Source organism: Ixodes scapularis, unplaced genomic scaffold (assembly GCF_016920785.2).
Source record: "Ixodes scapularis isolate PalLabHiFi unplaced genomic scaffold, ASM1692078v2 PGA_scaffold8__174_contigs__length_109621045, whole genome shotgun sequence".
Classification (NCBI taxonomy): Eukaryota; Metazoa; Arthropoda; class Arachnida; order Ixodida; family Ixodidae; genus Ixodes; species Ixodes scapularis.
The window spans coordinates 40,523,259-40,546,749 of NW_024609883.1; the positions used below are offsets into that span (position 1 = coordinate 40,523,259).

Below are 23,491 nucleotides of genomic sequence, written 5' to 3' on the forward strand. Positions count from 1 at the left end.
TGATCAGTGCTGGCTTATTATCAACCTACTTAATTGCACTTGACGTTTGAGCGCGGCTCGCCTAATTGTAATTGGTCAACAGATTGCACACGACCATATCGGCCGCGCTTCAAAGATTTTCATTCTCGCCGTCTTGTACTTTTGCTTTCGAAAACCCCCCTGGCTTCACAACGTTGCCCTATTCGTGCTCCCACGGAATCTATTAGAGTAGATTTGGGACATAGCCATGGTTAATATAGTACATAAGAACACGCACAGATCTCCCCCTTTTATTGATAGCAACTCACCGGAACAGCTGGACGATCCAGAACTCCGTGGCCGATATATATAAATGATCTAAAGGCATCTACGCGCGACACACGTTCAGAACTTTGGCGCGGCGTCAATTCTTGACCGGTATCCAAGCGTGCGAAGGCACAAAGATGCATCACTCGGCGTGCCAAGGAAGCTTTGATCACGCCGCGACACCGGCGACACGTTTTCGACGAGTTATACCTTTTGATACGGCTTCACGCACATTGCACTCGCTAAACACATTCACACGGCGTCGGTTCATGGTCGGTATCCAAGCGCGCGAAGGCACAGAGACTCGGCACTTCGGCGTGCCAAGGAAGGTTTGAACACGCCGCCAGCCCTTCCTTTCGACGCGTTGTGCCTTTTTCCTGCGACACTGCACTTTCGTAAAATTTTCCACGTGTTCACAACGGCAAGTCTCAACAATACACAGAGTCATCAAAAAACTTCTTCGGCGAATGACGACGAACGAGTAGAAGACGTGTCTACAGCACGCTGGAAAACCGCAGCAAAGGCTAGCAAAGACGGCAAATCGTATCCCAAGCGAGTGAAGTCCGGTGGCTTCACTTGCGGGAGCGGCAAGCGCGATCCAGCAATTGTCATTGAGATCAGTGGGTTAACGTGATGCAATCCCCTGATGATAACTACGACGTGTTAATGTCTCTGTCTGCAGAAGAAAAAAGAACGGCCGTAAAATACGACCTTGTTTGTTTGTTTTTTCTTTTTTGTTTTTGTGCCTGGAGTTCAACGGAAAGCTTCTTATGCCGGTATCAACAATTCAAAAAACTATTTATGAATTTCAACGTCAGCATTTCTTGTACTAACAATACATGTCCGGCAAACTTGCTGAAAGCCTTCAAAACGTGCTTGGTTCAGTCGAGGTTCATAACATCATTGAGTTCATAACATCATTATACAATGATGTTACGAACCTGAAATCTACCACCTTCCTTCCGGAACACATGAAATCAGCATATTTGAGAAAGCACTTTCCTTGTGTGGAAACGGTGAGTATGTACATAGGACGTAGTTGTGGTCAAAAGGACCGGTTTGCTCCGCATGTCCCCGTTAAAGAGGCACTAAATTACCCCCTAGAAAACAAATCTGTGGGCCAAGTATTTACCCAGCCTCGCAGCGAGTCCCACTTACACGGTGTTTTGGAGGAATTTTGTGATGGTGACTGTCAGTAAGGCCAGTCTGTAACGGGAGGCACTCACTTGATCGAATGACGTTTTAGCGAACGCCCACGTTTCATCGAACGACACTTTAGCGAATAGTCGGACGCCGCGAAGCGGCGTTTTCGGGTGGGCCAAGTGGGTTCATATTTTTGTAATGTGCTGCCGCAGACTGTCGCCGCGAAGCGGCGTAAAGCGCAGCGCGACGGATGGGTTAACGCGCGCCCCCGTTATTCGCTAAAACGTCCATTCGCTCAAATGTCGCCGTTCGCTAAAATGTCATTCGCTCATGTGATATGGACCCGTCTGTAACTGACATGAATCAAGATGCACCACCCATCTCCCCATGCATTCTAGTTCATGGTGAGCATTCACTGATCACTTTCTGAACCCCAAGTAATCAATACTGCCTATAATTTTATAACGATTTTAAACTACAATTATAGTTCTCCAATTTCCTACATTTTATATCTGCCTTCACGCCCTTTGTTTTATCCTTTCTTTTCTATGGAAAAAACATCTACTCAGCCAGCATGTACTCGATCTCAATTGATGGAATAACTGTGACGGACGAAATTCACATATTCGACCACGCACTGGCTGTACTATTCAGCGCGTACTACGTTTTCAACATTGCATACACAGAAGAGATTTGCATCACCTTGGAGTTTATTCAAAGTTATTGAACTCATTTGTGCTTCTTGGCATCATTCTTTTTTTTTTTTTTTTTTTGTTCCTTTATATACTTCATCTGATCTAAACATATATTTCAGCACTGGCTCCAGACTGAGCTCCTCGTTTTAGAATGTCCATTGCTTGCATGAAAACTTGTACAGCGAGAGTTCTTATCAATGCTAGAGGCATGCTATGGTGAGATGTTGTAGAATAAAAAGCAAGTCTGATTATTTTATTTCATGTTTCCTGTCCTTCGCTTACTCAAATATATTTTGTAGTGTGCGAATACATGCTACCAAACGATATTTTAATGAGTGGTACTTTTCGTTTAAAAAAATTCAAATGTAATTTTCTCTTCATAGCATATCCGTTATAAATTAAGATGAGCTATATACTCTAAGAAATGACTGTACCTGGCTCACGACGCCACTGGCGACCAGTCTTCATTCAAAAAGACTTAAATGTTTATTAAAAATAACAAGGCTTTTATTTCCACTTTAAATTTTTACAGAACGAAAATATAAATCAGTTCCAAGGGCTGTTGTTGCAGCTTTGGATCCAGTAGAGATATATATTTAAAGGGACACTGACAGGGTATTTATGCTCGCCGAGGTTTTTAGTTGTACGTGACATATGAGAGCTCAACTACCCAGAACAGAATTTGCGGCTCGAAATTCGGTTTCTTTCCGCCCGAAAACCGCCGATCAAGAACTGGCCGGTTCGAGTCCCGCTCACTCTCTTTTTCGCGGTCACGGGCCGTTTTCTAAGGTATCGATGCGACCACCAAATTTAATCAAAGTCGTGGGTCACTGAAGGCACACACTCGATATTAAAAATAGAAAAAAATATGAAACCCATTTTTTGTGGCTTCTAAAAAGCTGCAAATACGTTGATTGAAAAAAAAGTTCCACAGACAACCGGAACCAATCTGTGCGTGCGTCGTTTCGCGTATCGCGGGACTCGCAGGGACGGCGATGGCAGCGGACGACGGGCGTGGGACCTCTATTTCAGAACTGTCGTTCGCGGTACCGGCGAATTTTGTCTGCCTTTAAAAGAGAAATTTGGGACTGATCAAAAGAACTGGTATTCATACCGTACGACACGCCCGATCACCAAGCCGATTTGCACGAAGACGTCGCCGAGCCGTCGCTCCTTTCTCGTGGCTGAAGACATCGCTCGCGCAAACGTCAAGCACGACGTGTCTACTTCGAGTTGAGTATGCACGCGTACGATTTCTTTACTACGTGAGAATGTCGCCAATGCGCGGTGCATTCCGACTTCGACCCGGGAGTGCTTTTGCTAGAGGAAAATTGGCAGCAAACTTTCCAACTTAGTTTATCGGCTGAATTATTACTAAGGAAAGAGATTCCCCATTCCCCAGTTTTGGCATGCCCCAGTAGCTCAGTGGGAAAGACGTCCGCTTCACACGCGATCCTCCGTGGAACCTTTTTTCTTCTTTTTTTTTTTAATATTTTTTTATGTCTACATTTCTTTTTCTTTTTAAAAAATTATCACTGAAGAAACAAAAAATAAGAAACATATGTTGTGGACGACACGTCGCTGAATTAAATGGTACGGGATTTCCTTTTTGACACCTGCGGACTCAATGTAATCACTTTCCACAAAATGCAAGGAGCATATAAATCAGGTAGCGTCCGCTTTCCGAGGTGCCCGTAATGGTCTACAGGAATTGCAGCCAGCCATTGGTCCCGATCCCTTTGATCTTTCGGAAACTCTGTCGCACAATGCCACTTCTGTTTCGGACGCAGGGCATGTGAGCCAGCTCTTCACGCAACATCTTGGGTGTATTCTTTTCGGAGCCGATCAACATTCACCACGGGCACCCACTACTTATCTCCAACTCCTCAATGTACAAAACAACTCATCTTGGAGTACAGAACAACGAGCGGAACATACATAACTGCAAAAGAATCGCTCGGTGAACAGTTCCGGTACGCCGCATGTCGTCTGCTACGAAAAGGAGAAAAAAAAAAAAAAAAAAAAACGCACGGTCGGGTGTAGCCACGTGACTTCCGCCACTCACTCTCTTCTGTCCACTTCTCCGACCTCCGTCGGGTTTCGGTTTCGGTTTCGAGCAGTTGCGTCTTTTGGCTTTATTAAAAAAATACGCTACTCTGTTGCAAAATATTAATTGGGTAGTCCTCCGACACCATAATAAAACGCCTGGCAAAAAATTAAAAAAAAATTTTGGGGGTTGTCAGTGTCCCTTTAAAGGGCAACTCCGCTTCATTTTTGATATTGAGAAAACTATGTAGCCCTCTTCAGCATCATATAGGAAGACCACATGCCAAGTTTCGCGATGTAATTCCGTCTAAATATTTATTAATCTGGCCAGCAAACTTTCAAACGAGCCAAGTCGCCGAAATCTGCTAACTCTAGCGCGCGACGTGAAGAGCAATCAACAGCGCTGTCAATACCACGGATCTGGCGCAGCCAACAGTGAGCACCTACGTCAGAGGCATGCGTATGTCAGTTCTATGTTTTGGTTGTTTTTACTTCTCCGGGCGAAATTGAACGAAGACGTCGTGAGTGGAAGTGGCTCCTCCCGGCGTTGCGTGTTGGCTCTGTCCACATGATCACCGTAAAACGCATGCGCCAAGTTGGGAGCAGACGCACTCGTTTCCTCGTTTCGCCTCTGCTGCAGTAGGAGCAGTAGGAGGACGGCGTTTTGTGGTTTTGTTACGGTTCGAGCGCGGGCAGCATCCCCGAAGCCTAGCTGCGATGCCTCGCAGAAGGGCCATAGGCTCACGATGTTGTGTTGCTGCCTGCTTGAACTATCAGTCGACCAGCCCGGGAGTTGTTTTTCACAAGTTCCCTCGCGACAGTGCGCGTCTCATTGTTTGGACAGACATCGTGCGCCGTTGGAACTCCGAGAAGCCGTGGTCGCCAAATAGCAGGACATTGATCTGTTCTGACCACTTTTTGCCCGAATGCTACCAGCGAGATCTGCGCTTGTTCTGCGACGCTGGGTTTTCAACCAAGTACGCGCGTCTGGATCAAAACGCCGTGCCGTCGATCCTCGATCCTGGATCCTCGCCTTCCGTAACAGCCGACGGACTGACGCCGGACGCCGTGTCGTCGTACCTCGTTCCTCGATCCTCGCCTCCCCAAACAGCAGACGAATCATGCGTGAAGCGTCGTCGGACCGGGGTACGTATATTCCTCGCTCACGTCGCGCTGGCCGATGCTTTTGTCTCTGTTCGTGCGGGCGAGCACGTGCGATTGCAAGCCTGTTGAGGCGACATTCACGAGCACGTCGCACGTGAACGCACGCTAACGTTTTGTGCTATATATCAGTAGAAGTGAGTGCGCGTGTCCGCGCGCGGGCTGGCGTGCTCTTGCAAACGCTCAAACGGCTGTACGAACTTTACCCAGGACTGAACCGAACCTGAAATTGGGAACCGTAACTCTGAACACCGCCGTTATGTACTATAATATTAATATATTTCAATTATCTATGCTGTTATCAGTAGAAAGTACATGAGCAAACAAGTTGTTTTCAAAACCAGTAATCTGAACAATATATCCGATCATTATTGCAAGTTAGACTAGAAAACTGTTCGTTTGTTTGGCGACCAAGATATTCTAATATAGGCATCCAATTGGTATTTATGTTGACACTTGTTGCACATCGTCATTTTAGCACAGGGCAATTCTTCCTCCCCACTAACATTCTGGCTGACTCCCAGACGGCCTGCCGGCACTTCCTTCTCACCACCTTGCATCTATCCACTGTGTCCCTACTCGACTCCTTCCTATACTCCACCTCCCACACTTTCCCGTTAGTCTGGGTGCGGGTGCCTGGGCTGTGTGTTTGGGCACGCAGCCGTCCCTGAACACACAGCTGTCCCTGGTAATGAGTGTGCTTGTGTACTCGCCCGAGAACTCTCACACCGGGAATATGGGGAAGATATGGGGTTGCCACCATCCGACCAACTGAACAACATTATTCTCCTCAGCCTTCTCTTACTCGCAGACAGGGCGTTCTATGACATCAACTCTTTTCCCACACTTCTCCACATGGTCTGGTAATGCCAGGACATTCCCTCTGTCTCGCCTCTTCCCAACCCCTCCCCCACCTCCTGGGAGGAGCGGCAGACCGATGATGCGGCCACTGGCCAGCAATAGCAGGTGGACCGTGCCAAATTGGTGGCCGCCATTTTTGAGGCCCCGGACTTTGGGCTTCACCTGGGGGTGCTGGAACCCATCCCTACGATAATGTTTATTCATTCATTATTTTATAACTTTCGCGCGGCCCTTACACTTAAACTAGGCTATAGGGTGTGTTATGAACAAATCAAAGACAATAAATATTGACCGATTGGTTTCACAGAGCGGTGACCACTGTAGCAGCAGCAGCAGCACAGTGTCGAAGAGCAGTAGCTTGCCAGTGGTCACTACATGGGATGACGACTCCAAAGCACCAACATATGAGTCATCGCTGGATGCACCAGTGGCTCAAGAAGAACCTGTTGGTCAGAACCAAGCCAGAACAGCGTGCCTTAGCCAAGTACATATTTTTGTTTTCATTGGTACAAATTAGCCATATCTTATGCATGAGCATGGAGATAACATTGTTATGAGTAACGAAACATGTTTACTAATACTGAACGTGCAGGTCCTTGGCCCGCAACCAAAAAGTGAATCATCAACAGCGTCTCGCATTGTTTGATATAAGGTGGTGTCAAAAAACAAAATTTCACTTCCTTCGATTGCACTTCGGAGTGCAGGGGGGGGGGGGGGGGGGGGGGGCCGCGGGCTGCATCTACCATTTGCCCTATTCGTTACGTGGAGGCGCTTGTTTATGAGCGAAGTTTTGCGGTGTTGGTGAATCCCACAAAACCTAATCAGCATCTCTACTGACGGCAGAGCTCAAGAAGCACCATCGAAGACGCTCTTAGGCCTCACATACCTTTGTTCACTACGCTTTTCTGTCCATCAAGGTGGCCCCGCAGCACCGACTGGGGCCATTTTGGCCACTAGTGAGCCAATTCCTCAAGTAACAGATCCTCTAAGCGCCGAATAAATATCAATATGTATGAAAATTGAGTACCAGCCGACGCTCCTTTGCATTGCCGACTTCTTTGACTGGCGCAGCCAATCACAACGCAAAAAAAAAAAAAAAAAAAATTGCGCAAGTTGGAAAACATTGTTTCCGCCCGCAGGAAAGCAAAGGGCTAAGGCCCACAAACTAAGAATTCTACCGTGGGTTTGAGCAGAAGGTATATCATGTGAAACCAGCCTATATGTACACAAACACAACTCTGTTATGTCTCGGCGTGGTGGTGGCGCGTCGGGCGCACTTCCGGTATGGGCTGTGGGCAGAAGACCCCATGCGAGACGTGTATTCCTGCATTGAAAGGAACCACACAAAGCCTGCCTTCTAGTCAAAATGACGCAACTGAGGATGTACCAAAAAAGTCGAGAGGGGTTTGAAGGTCAGTTTTCACGTGCTCGGTTTGTCCGAGAACATGGATATGTGTCGTGAAAAGGGAAAACCAGACGCCGTCGGACCATGATTGCTTGAACGGGAAGCGCTTTGGGTTGAAATCACGGATACTTGTAGTCCTCAGCTTTATTTGTTTTGTTCCAACATAACGCCGGAGAACCGTCAAGTTGTGCGGACCACCACTACGCGAAGTTTTGCGGTGTAACGAGCCTCGCTAATTTCGCTGATTCCGCTCAAGTGGTCGGAGATTGCCAGGGCAACAATTCGAACGCGAAAAAGGGCAGGGGAACTCACACCGACGCTTGAAACGTTTGAAAGAGCAGACGACAGTTCGAACGATCAGGCAGCCGTTTGAACTTGAAGACGCACTGAACATGGTCCGCACAACTTGACGGTTTTCTGGCGTTCATGTTGGAACAAAGCAAATAAATCTGATGACCACAAGCATCCGCAAATTCAACCCAAAGTGCCTACCGCCCAAGCAATCGTTGTCCGACGGCGTCTGCTTTTCCCTTTTCACAGCACATATCCAGATTCTCGGGCGAACCGAGCACGTGAAAACTGACCTTCAAACCTTTCTCAACACTTTTGGTACAGTCCCAGTCACGGCGTTTTGACGAGAAGGCATGTTTGTGTCTAGTTTCTTTCAAAATAATGCAGGAATGCACGTCTGGCATGGGGACTTCTGCCCACGGCCCCAGACCGGACGTTTGCCTGACGCGCCACCACCGCGCCGTGACGTCGCAGAGTTGAGTTCGTGTATACACAAACTCATTTCTGTTACGTCACGGCGCGGTTGTGGCGCGTCGGACGCACTTCCAGTCCGGGGCTGTGGGCGGAAGTGCCCATCTGAGACGTGTATTCCTGCGTTGTTTTGAAAGCAACCAGACAAAAACCTGCCTTCTTGTCAAAATGCTGCGACTGGGGCTGTACCAAAAGGGTCGAGAAAGGTTTGAAGGTCAGTTGCTTGGGCGGGAAGCATTTTGGGTTGAATTCACGGATACTTCTGGCCATCAGATTTATTTGTTTTGTTCCAAAATGAATGCCGGAAAACCGTCAAGTTGTACGGACCACCTGCGAACTGCGTTCAGTGCGTCTTCAAGTTTAAACGGTCGCCTGATCGTTCGAACTGTCGTCTGCTCTTTCAAACGTTTCTGTTTGTCGTCTGCCCTTTTAGAGGACACCGGCCCGTAGACCAAACGTGGGCCCGGCACTTGCGATAAGAAGTAAGTGCAGGCCTCAAAAGACTTAAGTTTGAAGGTTGGTAAGCAGGCTCGATGTAAACAGTAGATACAAGGAGATGTTGATCATTGTTACCAGTGGCCATCACCGACTTGTTAGGCCTGATTCACTTGGTTAGATTCTGCTTGCGATTTTCAGTATTGACGTCGACCATCTCAGCTACGGTTCACGCTTTTGCAGTCCGAGCGACGTCGCTATTGAAAATTGCGAGTGAAATCTCATCATGTGAATCAGGCTCTAGCTATTCTGCGGCGTCCACGCGGAATGAATCGCCGCATGTCAGATTATTCACGCGAAGTTTTGCGGTGTAACAAGCCTCGTTAATTTCGCTGACGCCGCTCAAGTAGTCGGACATCGTTAGGAGGACGTAGAATCAACAATTCCAACGCGAAAAAGAGCCCGGGAACTTACACCGACGACGACAACATCGCATTTCAATGGTTTGTTTATGGGCGACGGTGAGCTTCTTGCCCACACCCCCATCGCGCATACGCGGCGCCGGTGGCGTCCACTAGGGGCGCTCCGGTTTGTTTGTAAACATGAGTTGGTGTATACCAGTTGTAGTAACTATCGCACTGCTTTTACAGAGCGGGGACCAGGCTTCCACTTCTGGGCCAGGGTGCAACAGCAGCACCGCCGCTTTATGCGACACCGTGCCAGCAACTACTGCAATCGATGGCCATTTTGAACCGCACTTGGAGCCGCCCATCTGCCACATCTGTATGTGTGTGGTAACGAGAGGTATGTAGTGACTTGGTTCACCTTATCGTGTAATGACAGAATAGCTTTATCAGTCTCTCTCTCTCTCTCTTTGTGCAATGTTATTCGAGTCTATATCTGAAATGTAATGTTTTTTGGTGTGCCAGGTACATCGACACTGTCTGTGGACAAAGCTGTGCAAGCCTTCGAGGAGCTTTGTCAGACCTCGACTGAAAATCCGGCACTGCCAACATCTTCCGGTGAGTAGCTGTGGTGGCTTAAGAATATAGTGCTATCTATGTAATACAATTGTGACGAGAGTTTTAATAGTATACATAACATAGATGCATTATGTCCGTGTTTCCCCGAGTTTATTTTTGTCAAATTTGGAAAGTGTTATTTGGACTTCATTCTTCTATCAAAACAAATTTTAATAGTGTGAAATATTTACAATGAGCTCATCTATGCATTTCAAAACAAGCAAGTGTGCTTGTATTTACTACAAGCTTGCTGTAATAAATACAAGTGCATATGTTTGTATATGCATGAAAGCAAATGTCGCCTCGCTGTTGCAGGTGCCACAGAAATGTGCCGTGAAAGCGCAGGTTGAACAACATAGTAGTATAGCAACTTCAGCTTCACGCACCCCCATTCAAGTCACTTTACCCGCACCCACTGATGGAACTATGCTGTCCATGGTGACTATGGTCTGAACTTGAGACTGGAACAACCGCTAGCACCGTTAGACGTACAGCCTTATTTCTGCCGTGACCTAGAAATACATTGCCTTGTTCTCTGCAAAACCAGACACCCACCGTCTTTCTCAGGACCGACGACCCTTCGCACTGATCCAACCTGATCTTTATTGCACGCTTTTTTCTTTTCCCCGGTCGGTGTGACCTTCAAAATCCTATTTTTTTCGGATGAATTCGAATTGACAAAAGTTTTACAGGCAAATGGTTTTTGGATTTCATCGGCTTTATTTGAAAACACAGAACCACCGTTATATCATAACCATGGTGTTGAACCGCCGATTTTGTGTTTTGTTGTGGTTTGGTCTCGGTTCCAGCATGCCTGCTAGATATTAGTTTGGTTACTGCCGCTACCAAGCATGAACTGGTTCCAACCAGTTCATAACACTACCTTTGACTGTGGCCATTCATGCATTTCCCTCATCTTTCGTTGAGCCTGGGCTATTTGCAGTTGCATGGCAGAAAGGTGGGGACCTAATGTTTTTATTGCGTCAAAATAAACTTGGAAGGGTGAGAGTGACGGATATATATTTTTGCTCATCAATTGTAAAAACTGCACTGCATCACAAGTCATGTCATGCACACTGTTACTGTGCATGTTAAGCAGTTTTGACACCATAATGTTTGCTCTGGCATTCAATCTTTTCCAGGCATGGTTGGCCAAAGCCCTTTGGGGAGCGAGCCAGCTGTTCCCGGAAGTCCCCAACAAGCCCAAGAGAATTCTGCAGACGTTGAGCAAGAATTGCGCCAGTGGTGCTCTACGCCTACAGAGGACAAGACGCCAAGCCCCTTGTCGTTGGAGCGGGATGCCACTCCCGAACCCTCAGAACCTGGGGCATCGCCTTCGGACACCAGTTACACGGAGGCCGCCTTCCTGGACTCCGATGAAGATATCTGCCCTGAGCCAGATCTGTTGGACGAGAGTTACAGGCCGGATAACTCTTTCAACTCCGATGATGAACCGGATTCCGACACCAGCATCTGGTCCAACGACTCTGTGCACTCGGACGGTGCAACAGATGTCGAGTATGTGTCCACTGTAATTTTTCAGAAACCAGAACTCCATTTTATGAATAGGATTAAGCTAGGTCTACCAATCTGGAAAACTTGTAATTATCTGGGGCTTTTCTTCACCTGCAAAAGTTAGACAAATATAAGGGAAACAGTCAAAAGGTTGGCTATATCAGGAGAAATGACAAATGGAAGTGGCACGGCAGTAATAACGAAGCTTTACAGTCGCACATCGGCACAGCTGCACCCAATAATGTTCCCTGAAACATCATTCGATAGTGCAAGCCATTACCTAATTAAATGAATAATTAATTAATTTATTATACTACCAGTTCCTAAATTAAACTTTAGTATGGTGGTTACATGGGTGTTTTTTATCATACATACAGTTTATGGTGCAGTGGAGGAGCCTTAGAAGTACATCTTATAAAAAGCACGACGATCACACTTGGTTATTCGGACCAGGTTGAAATAACGGCCAGGAAATTTAATAGAGATAGTCTGGGAGAACCTGGCAAGGTCAATGAATATGAAAGGAGGAGCTTGTTAGATATCCCGGTTTTGTGCAAAGAACTGTGAGAGATGATGGCAGAATAGAAAAAATTAGAAGCGTTAAAAAAGAACTGTTTTTGAAATTTCCACACTATAATCTTTTGGTTTATTCTTTTTCTTTTTTTAACAGTGAAGGAGGGTGCAGCACGTCTTCAGCAGCAGTGGACCCGGTAAAGGAGAGGAAGTACCTGGTGACTGCATCACAGCTGCTGCTGCTGTTTTCGGTTTGCATCAAATGCCTGGCTCCGACACGGACGAAGCTGACACATCGAGGGACCCTTGTGCACGCCGTCATCACGTGTGCACGAGGGCACAAGACTGTGTGGGAGAACCAGCCCAGAATCAACAGCAAGGCACTCCTCAACATCCTGCTGCCTGCTGCCATCACCTACTCTGGAGCCAGCCCAACGCGCGTTCTTCGCCTCCTGGGATCTATAGGCGTGCAAGTCTTGAAGAAGACTCAGTTCTTCCGGGTGCAGAGCTCTTTGGTCTTTCCTGCTGCTACAAAGGTGAGCAGAAGTGACTACAAGATTGTCCGTTCATTAAACATGTTCACTGATTGAGCCTGACACTGAGTTTTCTTGTTTCAAAGACCTGGGAAGCTGAACAGGAGTCTCTCCTGACAGCCACGAAAGACAAGCTCCACCTTGCAGGCGATGGGCGTGCTGACTCGCCTGGTTACTCTGCCAAGTATGGGACGTATACACTGCTTGACACCCGCATCAACAAGATCATGCACTACGAGGTTCTTCAGGTAAGAAGTGGCTAAATATAAGATGACCTCAATGCATCACATGGATCAGGTATGCATTTTACGGCACCTTTTTCTACCCTAGTCGACAGAAGTCAAGTCGAGCAACCACATGGAGACGGAGGGCCTGAAACGTTCTCTGGACTTCCTCCTGAGCATGGGGCTGTCTGTGTATGTTCTTGTGACCGACCGGCACTTTGGGGTGAATGCCCTGATGAGAGACAGGTACCCCGACACGAAGCACCGGTTCGACGCATGGCATGTCGCAAAAGGTAATAGTATTGATAACTCCAATACCCCTGTACATGGGCCGTTTTAACAATCATTGAGTCAAGGATCATGGACATCTCACTGAGCTCAACTAAGTTGCCTGGTGCTACGCGGTACATGGGCCTAATGACCCGAGTTCTGATGCACGTCACGTGACCCACATGATAGAAAAAAAAGTATTGAGGATAATTGTGTGTAACATGTTTCACAAAACACACACAAAAAAAAGTTTAACTTGACATATACTGTAAACAACTTAAAGGGCAACTCCGCTCAATTCCAGAAAAATTGGGATTACTTGTGATTCCACTTCCCAAAGCACTGATGAACAACTTGACGTCTTTGGATTCGCGAAATGTGAAATATTTTTTGTGTAATCGTATTTTCAACATTAGCAGCAACCGAAACCGAAACTTTGAATGAGACAGGCAACATTGGTCTCGTGTCGTCAGAGGCATGTGCACGTTATGACGAACCACGTGGTTCGAGCCGTCACGTGAATCTCTCCACGATCGCGGACGGGCGGGCGAGCGGGGAGCAAGCGCCAGTGTCGTCTGCTCCGCACTTTTCGCCAACCTAGCTCTCTACAGCATCCAACGACGTCTTCACCACCGGGGACGAAGCTAGCGCTTCTTTACAGAAAAGGCAAGTTTTCTCAAGCGTATCTTTCGTAGGCATTTCAGAAGCTGAAATAGAGTAAACAATACATGTATATGTACTACGTACGAGCGTGCCACGGCCAATGCCCGCTGGAACAAAAGAACTGTAGTAAAATCAACAGTGTGGTGCATTCGTTTGTCCTCACGAAGTTGATACATTAGAGCTTAGTTACAACCGTCACACATCCCACGAAGCTTTGCTGTGCGAGGTGACGTGCCACATAATCGTCTTTCCGTGTCTTCGGTCACCAGCTCGCCCGTGCCTTAACTCTTCTTTCAGTTATCGTTTATGTGCCGTCGAAGGTTTGGCATCACCAGACATTTCGTCAGGAAGGGTTTTCAGCGCTGGCGAAAGCTGTGTACTCGCGCTCTAATTTTTCCGATATGCCACAAAATGTTGTCCCGGAACATAGGTCAGCTTGCGTATCCCCAGTTGGCGGGTTAGAATCCCGACCGAGATGCTCGTAATTTTACGCTTGCTTATTACCGAGAAGGCGCCGTGTAACCGAGATATCGGTTGCCCGTCAAAAGATTGCGAAGTGGTCCAAATTAATAATCAGACCTCCGTTGGGACGTGCTAGGTACCCCTCGTTGGGTTGGCACGTAAACCCCCAAATTTGCGCATCTTTTCCCGAAAATGGCGAAGTTTTCTCGCCGCTTGTTTCTACAGGCGCTAGACATTTACTCGTACACACGGAAACGCCCGGCGCGTAGTGCGGCCAAGGCGGTGTGCGTTTGACTGGTTTGACCGCACATATTTCCAAATTTAGTAGCCCAATTGTGCACCTTTATAGAGCTGTACGACAGACTACACGTTTGTTGTCAATAGCAAAAGTGTCCGCGAAAATGATCAATGCTGCGATAATTACGCTTCAGTGCACATTTGTTTGTTTTCAGAGTGTAGCTAATATTTGCACGCACGTTTTTTTTTTTGTTTTGTTTTGTTCTTTGTTAGAGGGTAACAGCAAATTAGTGGCATGAGCATAAGTAATCACATGTAGCCACCTATGCAAATGTCAAGGACCAAAAAAGAGGGTGCAATTATTGTTTCATTTTTTATTGATACCGTAGCTTGGTAAGAACAATCACATACACACAATTCCCACAAAACCAGCACAACAAAGTAATACACATGTGTAATTTACACAACTCAATTAAAATAACTCCTACTAAACATTCTTGTTTACAACACTTTGCCAGAGCTAATGCAACCGTCAGAGAAAAATAAATGTAACTGATCATACATAATCAAATGTTTCATTGATCCAAATGCTTTATTTTCAGTATCTATGTCCGACGACGACAGCCTGCCGCTTGGAGCAGACTTGGGAGGCCTGCAGCAAGGAGCTATATATGTACCTGATCCGTACAACTTTGATCCCCCATTGCCAGCAAGGGAACGACGTGATAGCCAGCAACAGGAAAGCCAGGAGTCCCAAGTCCAGTACGAACTACATTATGCAGATAAGAACTATTTGTGCAACTTGCATTTTCTGGGGTGACCAGAACTATAGAAAGTACAAACATAGCACCAAGGGAGTCCAGGCTGGCAGGAAGAATGTGAAGACCTAACCTCTTAGGTGGACCTCAGAACGGCATGCTGATACTTCATTAGGAAACCTACCTTCTTCAGGGTTAGGTCTCCTGAACAAGGCAGGTCTCCTAGTGAAACGTTGGCACGCCACTCTCACATCTGCCTCAAGCTCCCTTTTCACATAAGCATAGAAGATAATTTTTCAACTGAAATGTATCCTCTTTCAGATGCACATGTGGAAATTGCCCCCAGGAGGTCGGGCAATGCTGCAGGGACATGCCAAAAATCACACAAAAAAACTTGGGAAGGTGTGTCACAGAAAATGAACTTTTTCTGCTCGTATGTCTGGATGTGCGACTGCTGAACATAGCGTACGACCAGCTGAAATTTTTTCGCCCAACATATTTGGAGCCAGCAGCTCGGGATCGGAACAAGTAAGACCAGAACTTTTATAGCATATCAAATATAAATGCACTACACTGTAAGACAGTCTGTAAATCCCGCTTAGTGTATTGGCGACTCCAACAAAATCTATCGACGCTGCGTAGCGGCACCGCCGAGAAGCTCCAGAGAGGAGGTCATTTTGATTCTGTCTTCTGCTATCACAGCTTGGTTCTTGTAGGCAGCATAGAAACAAACACTGTTTCCAGTGATTATTTTTATGCTTCTGCCATGTCATTCCCATGCATTGATTAGAAGGTTTCTACTGTCGAAAAATCGTTTTGCTTTCTTATGTAACACATATGTTATGCTGCAATGCAAGATATTTATGGTGGTCCGCGTGCTGAACGATGAAAACGACGTCCTTTTGTCCGCCATTTTGCCTGACCAGCACACCCCCTAGACTAAGCTGGAGTCGCGAATATTGCAAACGTTAGTTGTGCTCATGGTACCTTGGATCGAAGAAGGCACATAGCCAGGTGTTTGTTTTGGGGGAGGGGGGAATATTGAATTACCTAAATTGTTGTGTCTACGTGTAGGTTGAGCCGAAGAAGACAATGAATAAGAATGAACGAACTGAGCTCTGAATGGGAACAGCTTGCCTTCTGTTAAACTTGCATAGACAGTCCCTATACATAACAATTGTCACAATCGACAGCTTCAACTCGATTATAAAGGTTGATTCACCCGTCTTTCCTACCATACCCAGGCGAGCCTGCGATTTCATGGAGGAATGGTACGCCAGTACACGATCCCTTCCAATGGGTCGACAATAGATAATGGCAGAACTGCCATTCTATTTAGCTCACTTGAAGCTGAGAGTCAGCGGACCTACTGCAAACTGCCGGAAGATTCTGCCTTGTCCACTGCTACCACTCATCTAAATGCAAGTACTGCAGGAGCTACCTCCGAATCGCGCAGACCTGCATCGCCCATTTCCAGAGCCTATGATGCAGTGGCAAGAGAGTTACAAAAATTCTTGACAGTAAAACATTGGAAAGATTTATTTTTCGTTGCACACGTGGATGACCGGCCAAAACAGTACAAGAGTGTGTCACGTTCTCCGGGGCCTTGCGACAAACTGCTGGTTTGGGACAATAACAGATGAAATAATCTGCAATCAACTTGTCAATAAGACAATTCATGCCGAAGTATGAAACCGCCCACTACTAGAGCTTGAGCTACCACTCGAATCAGCTCTTGCCATCACCTAAAAAGTTCAGCGGGCGATGAAGGAGGCCAAAGTTTTTACCAAAGATGCGGGACTCAGTTTTCAAGTGGCAAAGATTCAAGCCCAAAAGAAACCAATAGTTAGGGGCAAAACACCCAATCAAAGGTCGTCCAGCATTTACTGCAGATCTGGTTCAATGTGCCACATGGCAGACTACCCTAAACGTCCTGCAAGGAATCAAGCATGCAGAAAATGAAAGATTGGACATTTTGCCTTTGTTTGCAAGCAAACAGTTTTGACAGGATCACAAGTACCAAGCATAGAACAAACTGAAATATAGCAACTCGGATATTAGCAAACTGTACCACATGCAGGATACTTGCGTTCCTTTTTATCAAACTCCTAGTAGACACAAGACCCTCGGTTTCAATCTTTCTGGAAAGCGTCTACAGAAGATGCTTCCATTCTTGTAAGTTGCAACCTACAAGTACTGCATTCATTGGCTACTCCGTAAGAAAACATTGCTATTCCAAACATTTTGGAAAAAGCCAGCTCACCAGTACAGTTGGCACAAAGTAATGGCGATTGCACATTCCACGTCGTCCGAACAAGACAGCCGTAATGGGACTATAAATGCTTTACAAGGGTTGGAAATTCAACTGGACTTTTCATCTCCTGCGGATGACAGGTGACTATCATTTCGGCAAACGACCTTCCAGAGGCCGTTTAAGGTTTCCTCCAGCTGTTCTCAGGTATGGGCCACGCCATTGGGTATGTTCACAAGGTGAAGACGAAGTGTCCATCAGTCTGGTGCAACAGAATCTATGAAGGATAACTTTTGCAGTGCATGACAAAGTTCCTGTAGAGCTGGCAAAGTTGGAGCACTCCTGGGTGATCGAGCGCAATAATGCATCACAGACCACTTCCGCAAATCAAACACCTCTGTTGTTCTCAATTCACGTCCTCTTCTGTGTCCAAACGAGCTCCTTCACCAGCTTTCTGGCACCCACATCTTCAACCAGTGGGACCTCTCGTCAGCGTACCACTAGCTGAACCTGATAGAGGAGAGCGGGGACCTCATTGCGTTCGTGACTCATGAAAGTCTCTTCCTGTTCACAGTATGTTTTGGGCTGGCTTCCACTGCTCCGGCTTTTCAAAATATAAAGAACTGTATTCTTTGGGACACAACAGGCACCATTGTCAATCTATCCAGGATGATGTGCTCAACTTCAGTTGCACAACTGAAGAGCATGATGCCCGCCTAAGACAAGGCTTACCCCGCCTACAGGACGCAGGTTGGAAACCGAACAAAAACAAATGCATTTTTCAGTGCAGCAACTTCAATTTCTTGGACATAAGTTGGCACCTCAGGGAATTAAGCCATGCCATGATAATGTTCAAGCCACCATGCAAGCTTCTACTCGAAGAGACATGACATCATAACCGGTCTTTGCTTGACCTGCTTACATACCGTTTCAAATTCATACCTAACTTTGCAACCATCGTGAGGCCCTTGCATGTGCATCTGCGGAAAGATGTCCCCTTATAATGGCAAAAAGCACAAGAGGTGGCATTTGCATCAGTCAAAACACGATTCGAAACTGTTCCATTTAGTTTTCGACGTGACACTGCCTGCTATCGTCACAGGTTGGAGAGAAATTTACTTGTCAGTTTTTTTTTTAATTCTCCAGTTAGAATTCTACAATCGTCAGAAAGATTCATCGGATTATGGATTAGGCACAGTGCTACAGCAAAACATCCAGATGGAATTCGCACTATCCTGTTCACATCGCGATTGCTTTCCAGCGCCCAGTGCAACCGCTCTGCAGAGTTAGAGGAATAGGCGTGCCTCTGGGCCTGCGAGAAGCATCATGTTTTCCTCTTCGGTCACCATTTCATGCTCAGGATGGACCACCAGGCTCTGGTTACACTACTCTGTATTTAGGGAAACGGTCGACAACCGATAACAATTGCCGGGTGGCCATGCGTCTCCTCAAGATCACCAAAAGGGCAATGAGAATGTTGTGGCAGTCGAGCTTTCTCGTCTTCCTGCATTTAATTCCTCAGATTGCACGAAGTCATACGTCGAAAAAAGAAAATTCACTTGCCCTGTGTGCAGTCTCTGCTGAATTGACCAAGAAGAGGTACAGAAAGAGAAAGAACAAGACCCCGATTTACCTCGGGTGATAGTGTGTCAACATGGGTTGGGGTCTCAAATACCTATGGGAATCAGCACTGTCTCCCACTACAAGATACGAAAAGAACTTTCCTCTGTATATGGCTTACTGCTATACGCAAAACTGCTGGTTCCTTCTGCTTCACTCAGACGAATGGTGTGAACCAAAATACAACTATGTGAATGCTTCTGTGGTGGCCCAGAATGGATAGCGAAGCCAATACTTGTCCAAATACTGTCACGCATGTCAGACAACCGACAAGTAAGCAGCGAAAGAAGGATCACCTCTACAACCAGTGCTTTTTCCAATAAGCGCATGGAAACAGCTTGGAACAGACACTGTGGAACTATTCTACAAACTTCTCTCACCATTACCGTTTTGCAACAAACTAGTTCAGTAAGTAGCCTGGGGTTGCTTTCTGTAGTCAAGTGACAGCAGAGATTGTCTGCGACTTCCTAATAACAACATTGAGGTGAGAGGGACATCCAAACATTACTGCCTTGGACCATGGCTTACAGGTCAGGTCCCGCACAACCTGAGAGTTCCTCAGGTCGAGGGACTTCTCATCATCAGTCTGCAATTTGCAGTCCACAGGCGAATAAACGAGTTAAAAGATTTAATTGAATTTTAAAATTGTCTGTCCAGTCAATCACTCAAGAACGAGGAAACACCCATACAGGCAGTAGTGAATTTCTTCTCTATAAAAGCACACCAGAAGGAGCGGCAAAGGTTTTCACGCATGAAATTTCTAGAAATGTCTAGATATCATGGGCTTTCCAGGTTTCGAAAAGCCTTTTCCTATAGAGATGCGGCAAAAGGGTCCCCAAGTTCACAGTAAAAGTGTAGCAGATGAAGTCTTTCTAAGACTCTTACCAATTCTTCTGTTACTTTCTCAGACGGTACAGGTACACGGCATACAGCCAGTTCGTCTGGTGGATTTGGGGACGACTGGGCAGGTTTCGCCGCGTCAGGCTCCCGTGCTGTGTGGTGGCCAGGATAAGAAAAGAATTCCCATCGACCACATACACGGGCTTCCACTATGCTTGATCGAACCGGGTCCTGTGGGCCAACACCGCTGCTTCCTTGTCTGGCCTTTGTGCAACGCTGCACAGAGGTGGTCGACGAGGACGCGGCCCGTTCGCAGCCACAGCCAGCTGGTAGGTCCGGGAAGCCTTGGCCAACTCCAGGCAGGAATTGAGGAGCCTCTGGACGTAGTCTGAGTAAGAAAGTGTGATAGTCAAGCTGCAGCCAATGTCTGAATAAAAGTGTCTGTATTTACCGTACGACGCAGTCTCCATGATGGGGCTGAGGACCCATTCGCCTTTCCGTGACTTGGGAAACTTCAGACAACTTCGCTTTTTGTCGTCCTTCGTTGTGGCCTGCGCACGGTTGCTGTTCTCATTGTAGTGGAGCACCGCGACGGCAGTCCTGTGAGGGCCGCATATAAGGGGAGGAAAGACTGTAAACATGCCCCAAGCATATTTCATATTAGAACTTTTCAGAAATTTTCATACTGCACAACACATGCTAGTAACCGTATCCACACTGGCAGGCAACCTGTCGTATGCTAGCAGACCATCCTCGGGAACATGGCCCTGCATCGTTTCACACACTAGCAACCCATCCTATTCTCATTGATTGACTCACTATTATTGTGATCAAAATTAAGTCGACACTTCTCATTTACTGTAAACGACTTATTTTTCGCGGTCTCAATATTTCTTGATTTTGGTCGAAGCTCAAGCTTTGTAATAATTCGCAGGTTCTAAGTTTTGCGACACAATGGGATCTCAATGTAGATTCTTATGTGCTTACATTCTACCAAAATTGTTTGCGGGACATATTTTTCGCAAATTGTAGGCGATTCACAAAAATTAGGCCTTCGCGAAAATTAAGTCGTTTACAGTTCAAGATGCGCTGCAATTTGCCACCATTGTGCGGACACAAGTATGTGTGAAAAATGGCTTCCCTTCGACTTACGGTAACAATGAGAAGCTCGTTAAAGACGAGGGAGATAAAGATTGTACAAATTGACGTAGGGCCTCGCTCCTAAAAACAGTATGTGCACTCGCTCATCTGCTAGTGTACATAAGTGCATCCCCAGAATTTTCTGCGTGAGTGGTGCACAGTAGAAATTTCAGAAAAGGCTCATAAATAAACAAATATCACTAGCATATATCAGGATGCCTGCTTACCGTGCCACCATGCCCTCAAAACTGAAATGACTGGATTTCGGAGTAAACCGGAGCAGCATGCTGTGGAACGACTCTAGGCGATAGGTCTGACCGTCTCCAGACACCCTTGGTATGTCCTTGAGTAGTTGCTTGGACATGACGATCTTTTCGAGAGCCACGTATGGCTCGGTCCCTGCGATAAGAGAAAGTATCGAAATAACCCTTAGGGTGTCTAGCAAGTTATTACAACTCTACAACGGTCCCTGACCATTGTAGAGGTGGTTAAATATATCAGATCATTACAACACAAGGCATTGAGCATTCAGAACTGTAACAGTACTTTCGCACGGGCTGAACCCAACTTGCATATTCCGAAATATTTGGGTTCGTCCTGTCCGGATTAAATGAGCACTTTCTTGCCCCCTGACATAGTCAGTGAAGAAGCCACTTCCAGAAACACAATAAAAACATGACGCTGAACCAGACATGTTAATAATTACGAATGGCAGCATGGCATAGCCGCCAGATGCACACTTTCGTATACTTTTGGCTTGGATTGTATTGGGGTCTGCAGCTTTCCCATTTGTTAATAATAATAAATCTAGTAGCTCTAACTGGATCTAGTCTAGTGTCGCGCCCTCAATCCAATCCAAGGCTTTTACTGGATTTGTCGGCGGTTCCCTTTGCATCGGGTATTACACTCTACATCAATTGAGCAGGGCCCGCGGGCTCCGCTCCAAGCAGAATTTATTACCTATTTTTCTGCCCACAGGTTTTCAAGTCTTTGCTCAGGGCACTCGATAGCGTTTCCGGCACATTTTCCCTGACTCGGCTCGCTCTTTGGCAATATCCCTGACAGTCCCCCGATTTTTCCTGGTAATTAAATTTCCCCTGACAATTCCCGGTTTTGCCGGTCTCTAGACACCCTGACCCTTGTAAGTGCTGAGTTTATATCGATAATGACTGAGCAGGTAAGCCAGAGCGCAGCCGAGTATACTCCTGGTGGCACCCAAAAGGTTAAACAGCAAAGCCAGTGCCCATTGCAGCCTGTCCACAAATCACTTTTTTGTGTTGTATACGTGATGCAACTGCCATTTTATTTTTTATCCATCTCTGCAGAAGCTAGATCTCTGCTCAGTAATTCTGCATAAATAATTTTCATATAATCTGCAATTTCCCTTTTTATGCGTCTTTTGCATGTTACAAGTCGGTCTTCACTTCCTCATTCTGTGTCTTTTCATGACCTCAAAAGTGGAGTGTTTTTCTTGAAATATAAGGCTAGAAACATGCAGTTTACGCCTCTTGATGTAATTGAAATGTCCGCTCAGTACTATGAGCTGGATATGAGATGGAGTCCTCCCATCGGCAGGTCTAGAAGGGGGGGGGGGGGGGGGGGGGTTGGGATATCCTGACCCTCCTTTTGAATTCCGCAGGTGTGAAATGCAGAGCGGAAAAGGGGGGGGGAGCATACGAGTTATCCGAAACACAATCTGGTATGCTGATCTTCCATCTGGAAACACTTGCATTCATCTCCAATTCCTCCTTGTGCTATTTGATTGTAGACTGGCCAGAGCAGCCAAAGGAAGTCTGTCCTTGTTATGAAAGCTTCGCCGACAACTGGAGTGAAAAGAATGTTATGAATGTTTAAAGAATGAATCTTTTTTACCTTCCTGAAGCCACCAGCGCTCTTCGATTGGGCCATGGGTGCACGCAGGGTACAGGGGGCTGGGGTGCTGATGGACGTTGCTCACGTGTCGCATTACGGACACCCATTTTGCGAGCACCAGCGCGCCATTGTCACTGCTGGTCTGTGCACACCAGTAGACGTGTCCACGTACAGTCTTCACCCATGCATTCAAGATGCTGTTCTTCTTTGTCTTGCCTGCAGAGGCCATCTTGCTCCCAATGCCTATAAATTAGAAAGCCTCCATGATTATTAGCTCAGCACCAGTCTAGTTTGGAAAACAAGTTTTGATATTAGATACACTAAATATATGAAGCTATAGTAAAATTGCATCTAGATACTGGTGCAGCATGGACAACATCGTCAACTTTAGTATACCATATGACGTTTGAATAATGCCACGTGTATCTTGACAACAAAGCATGTTGCACTATAGTTCATTGCGCCAGCAATCATTAACTCAATCGTGATCGGGCGGTGTTACACAGCAGTGCCATCTACCATCAAGCCGCTAACGATCATTGAATTCAACTGAGCTCGCCTACCTCAGTTAACTGATGGGGGTTCACCCCAACAGAGCTAAAGATGGCAGCATTCACCACTGATAGCCAGTGCTAGCGAAGCATTTACTATTGCAGAAGAAGGTATCTAAAAATTATCATAGCAGCAAATATTATCAGAAGAGGTATGATACGAAGTCAGAGCTACCACTAAAACTATTGCGAAACGTCGAGGAAGTGCGGCCATTGTGATGTCGGTG

General features: G+C 46.4%; 2 protein-coding genes across 2 annotated transcripts; one reads left to right on the forward strand and one right to left on the reverse strand.

The window, feature by feature from the left end:
* Positions 1–4,387: 4,387 nt before the first annotated feature.
* Positions 4,388–20,152, forward strand: LOC120847592. Its single transcript, XM_040219421.3, has 11 exons — positions 4,388–5,315; positions 6,499–6,675; positions 9,444–9,597; positions 9,723–9,815; positions 10,958–11,333; positions 12,001–12,379; positions 12,463–12,624; positions 12,707–13,536; positions 14,835–14,994; positions 15,312–15,518; positions 19,770–20,152. Exons 1-8 carry the CDS (start codon positions 4,887–4,889, stop codon positions 12,938–12,940), a joined length of 2,004 nt encoding a protein of 667 aa, XP_040075355.1. The 5' UTR covers positions 4,388–4,886; the 3' UTR covers positions 12,941–13,536; positions 14,835–14,994; positions 15,312–15,518; positions 19,770–20,152.
* On the reverse strand, positions 19,911–23,194 carry LOC121048163. The gene is made up of 4 exons (XM_040504187.2): positions 22,714–23,194; positions 21,069–21,240; positions 20,153–20,301; positions 19,911–20,089 (listed from the first exon to the last, which is right to left on the reverse strand). The coding sequence occupies exons 1-4, from the start codon at positions 22,940–22,942 to the stop codon at positions 19,911–19,913; spliced, it is 729 nt and encodes a 242-aa protein (XP_040360121.1). The 5' UTR covers positions 22,943–23,194.
* Positions 23,195–23,491: the final 297 nt, after the last annotated feature.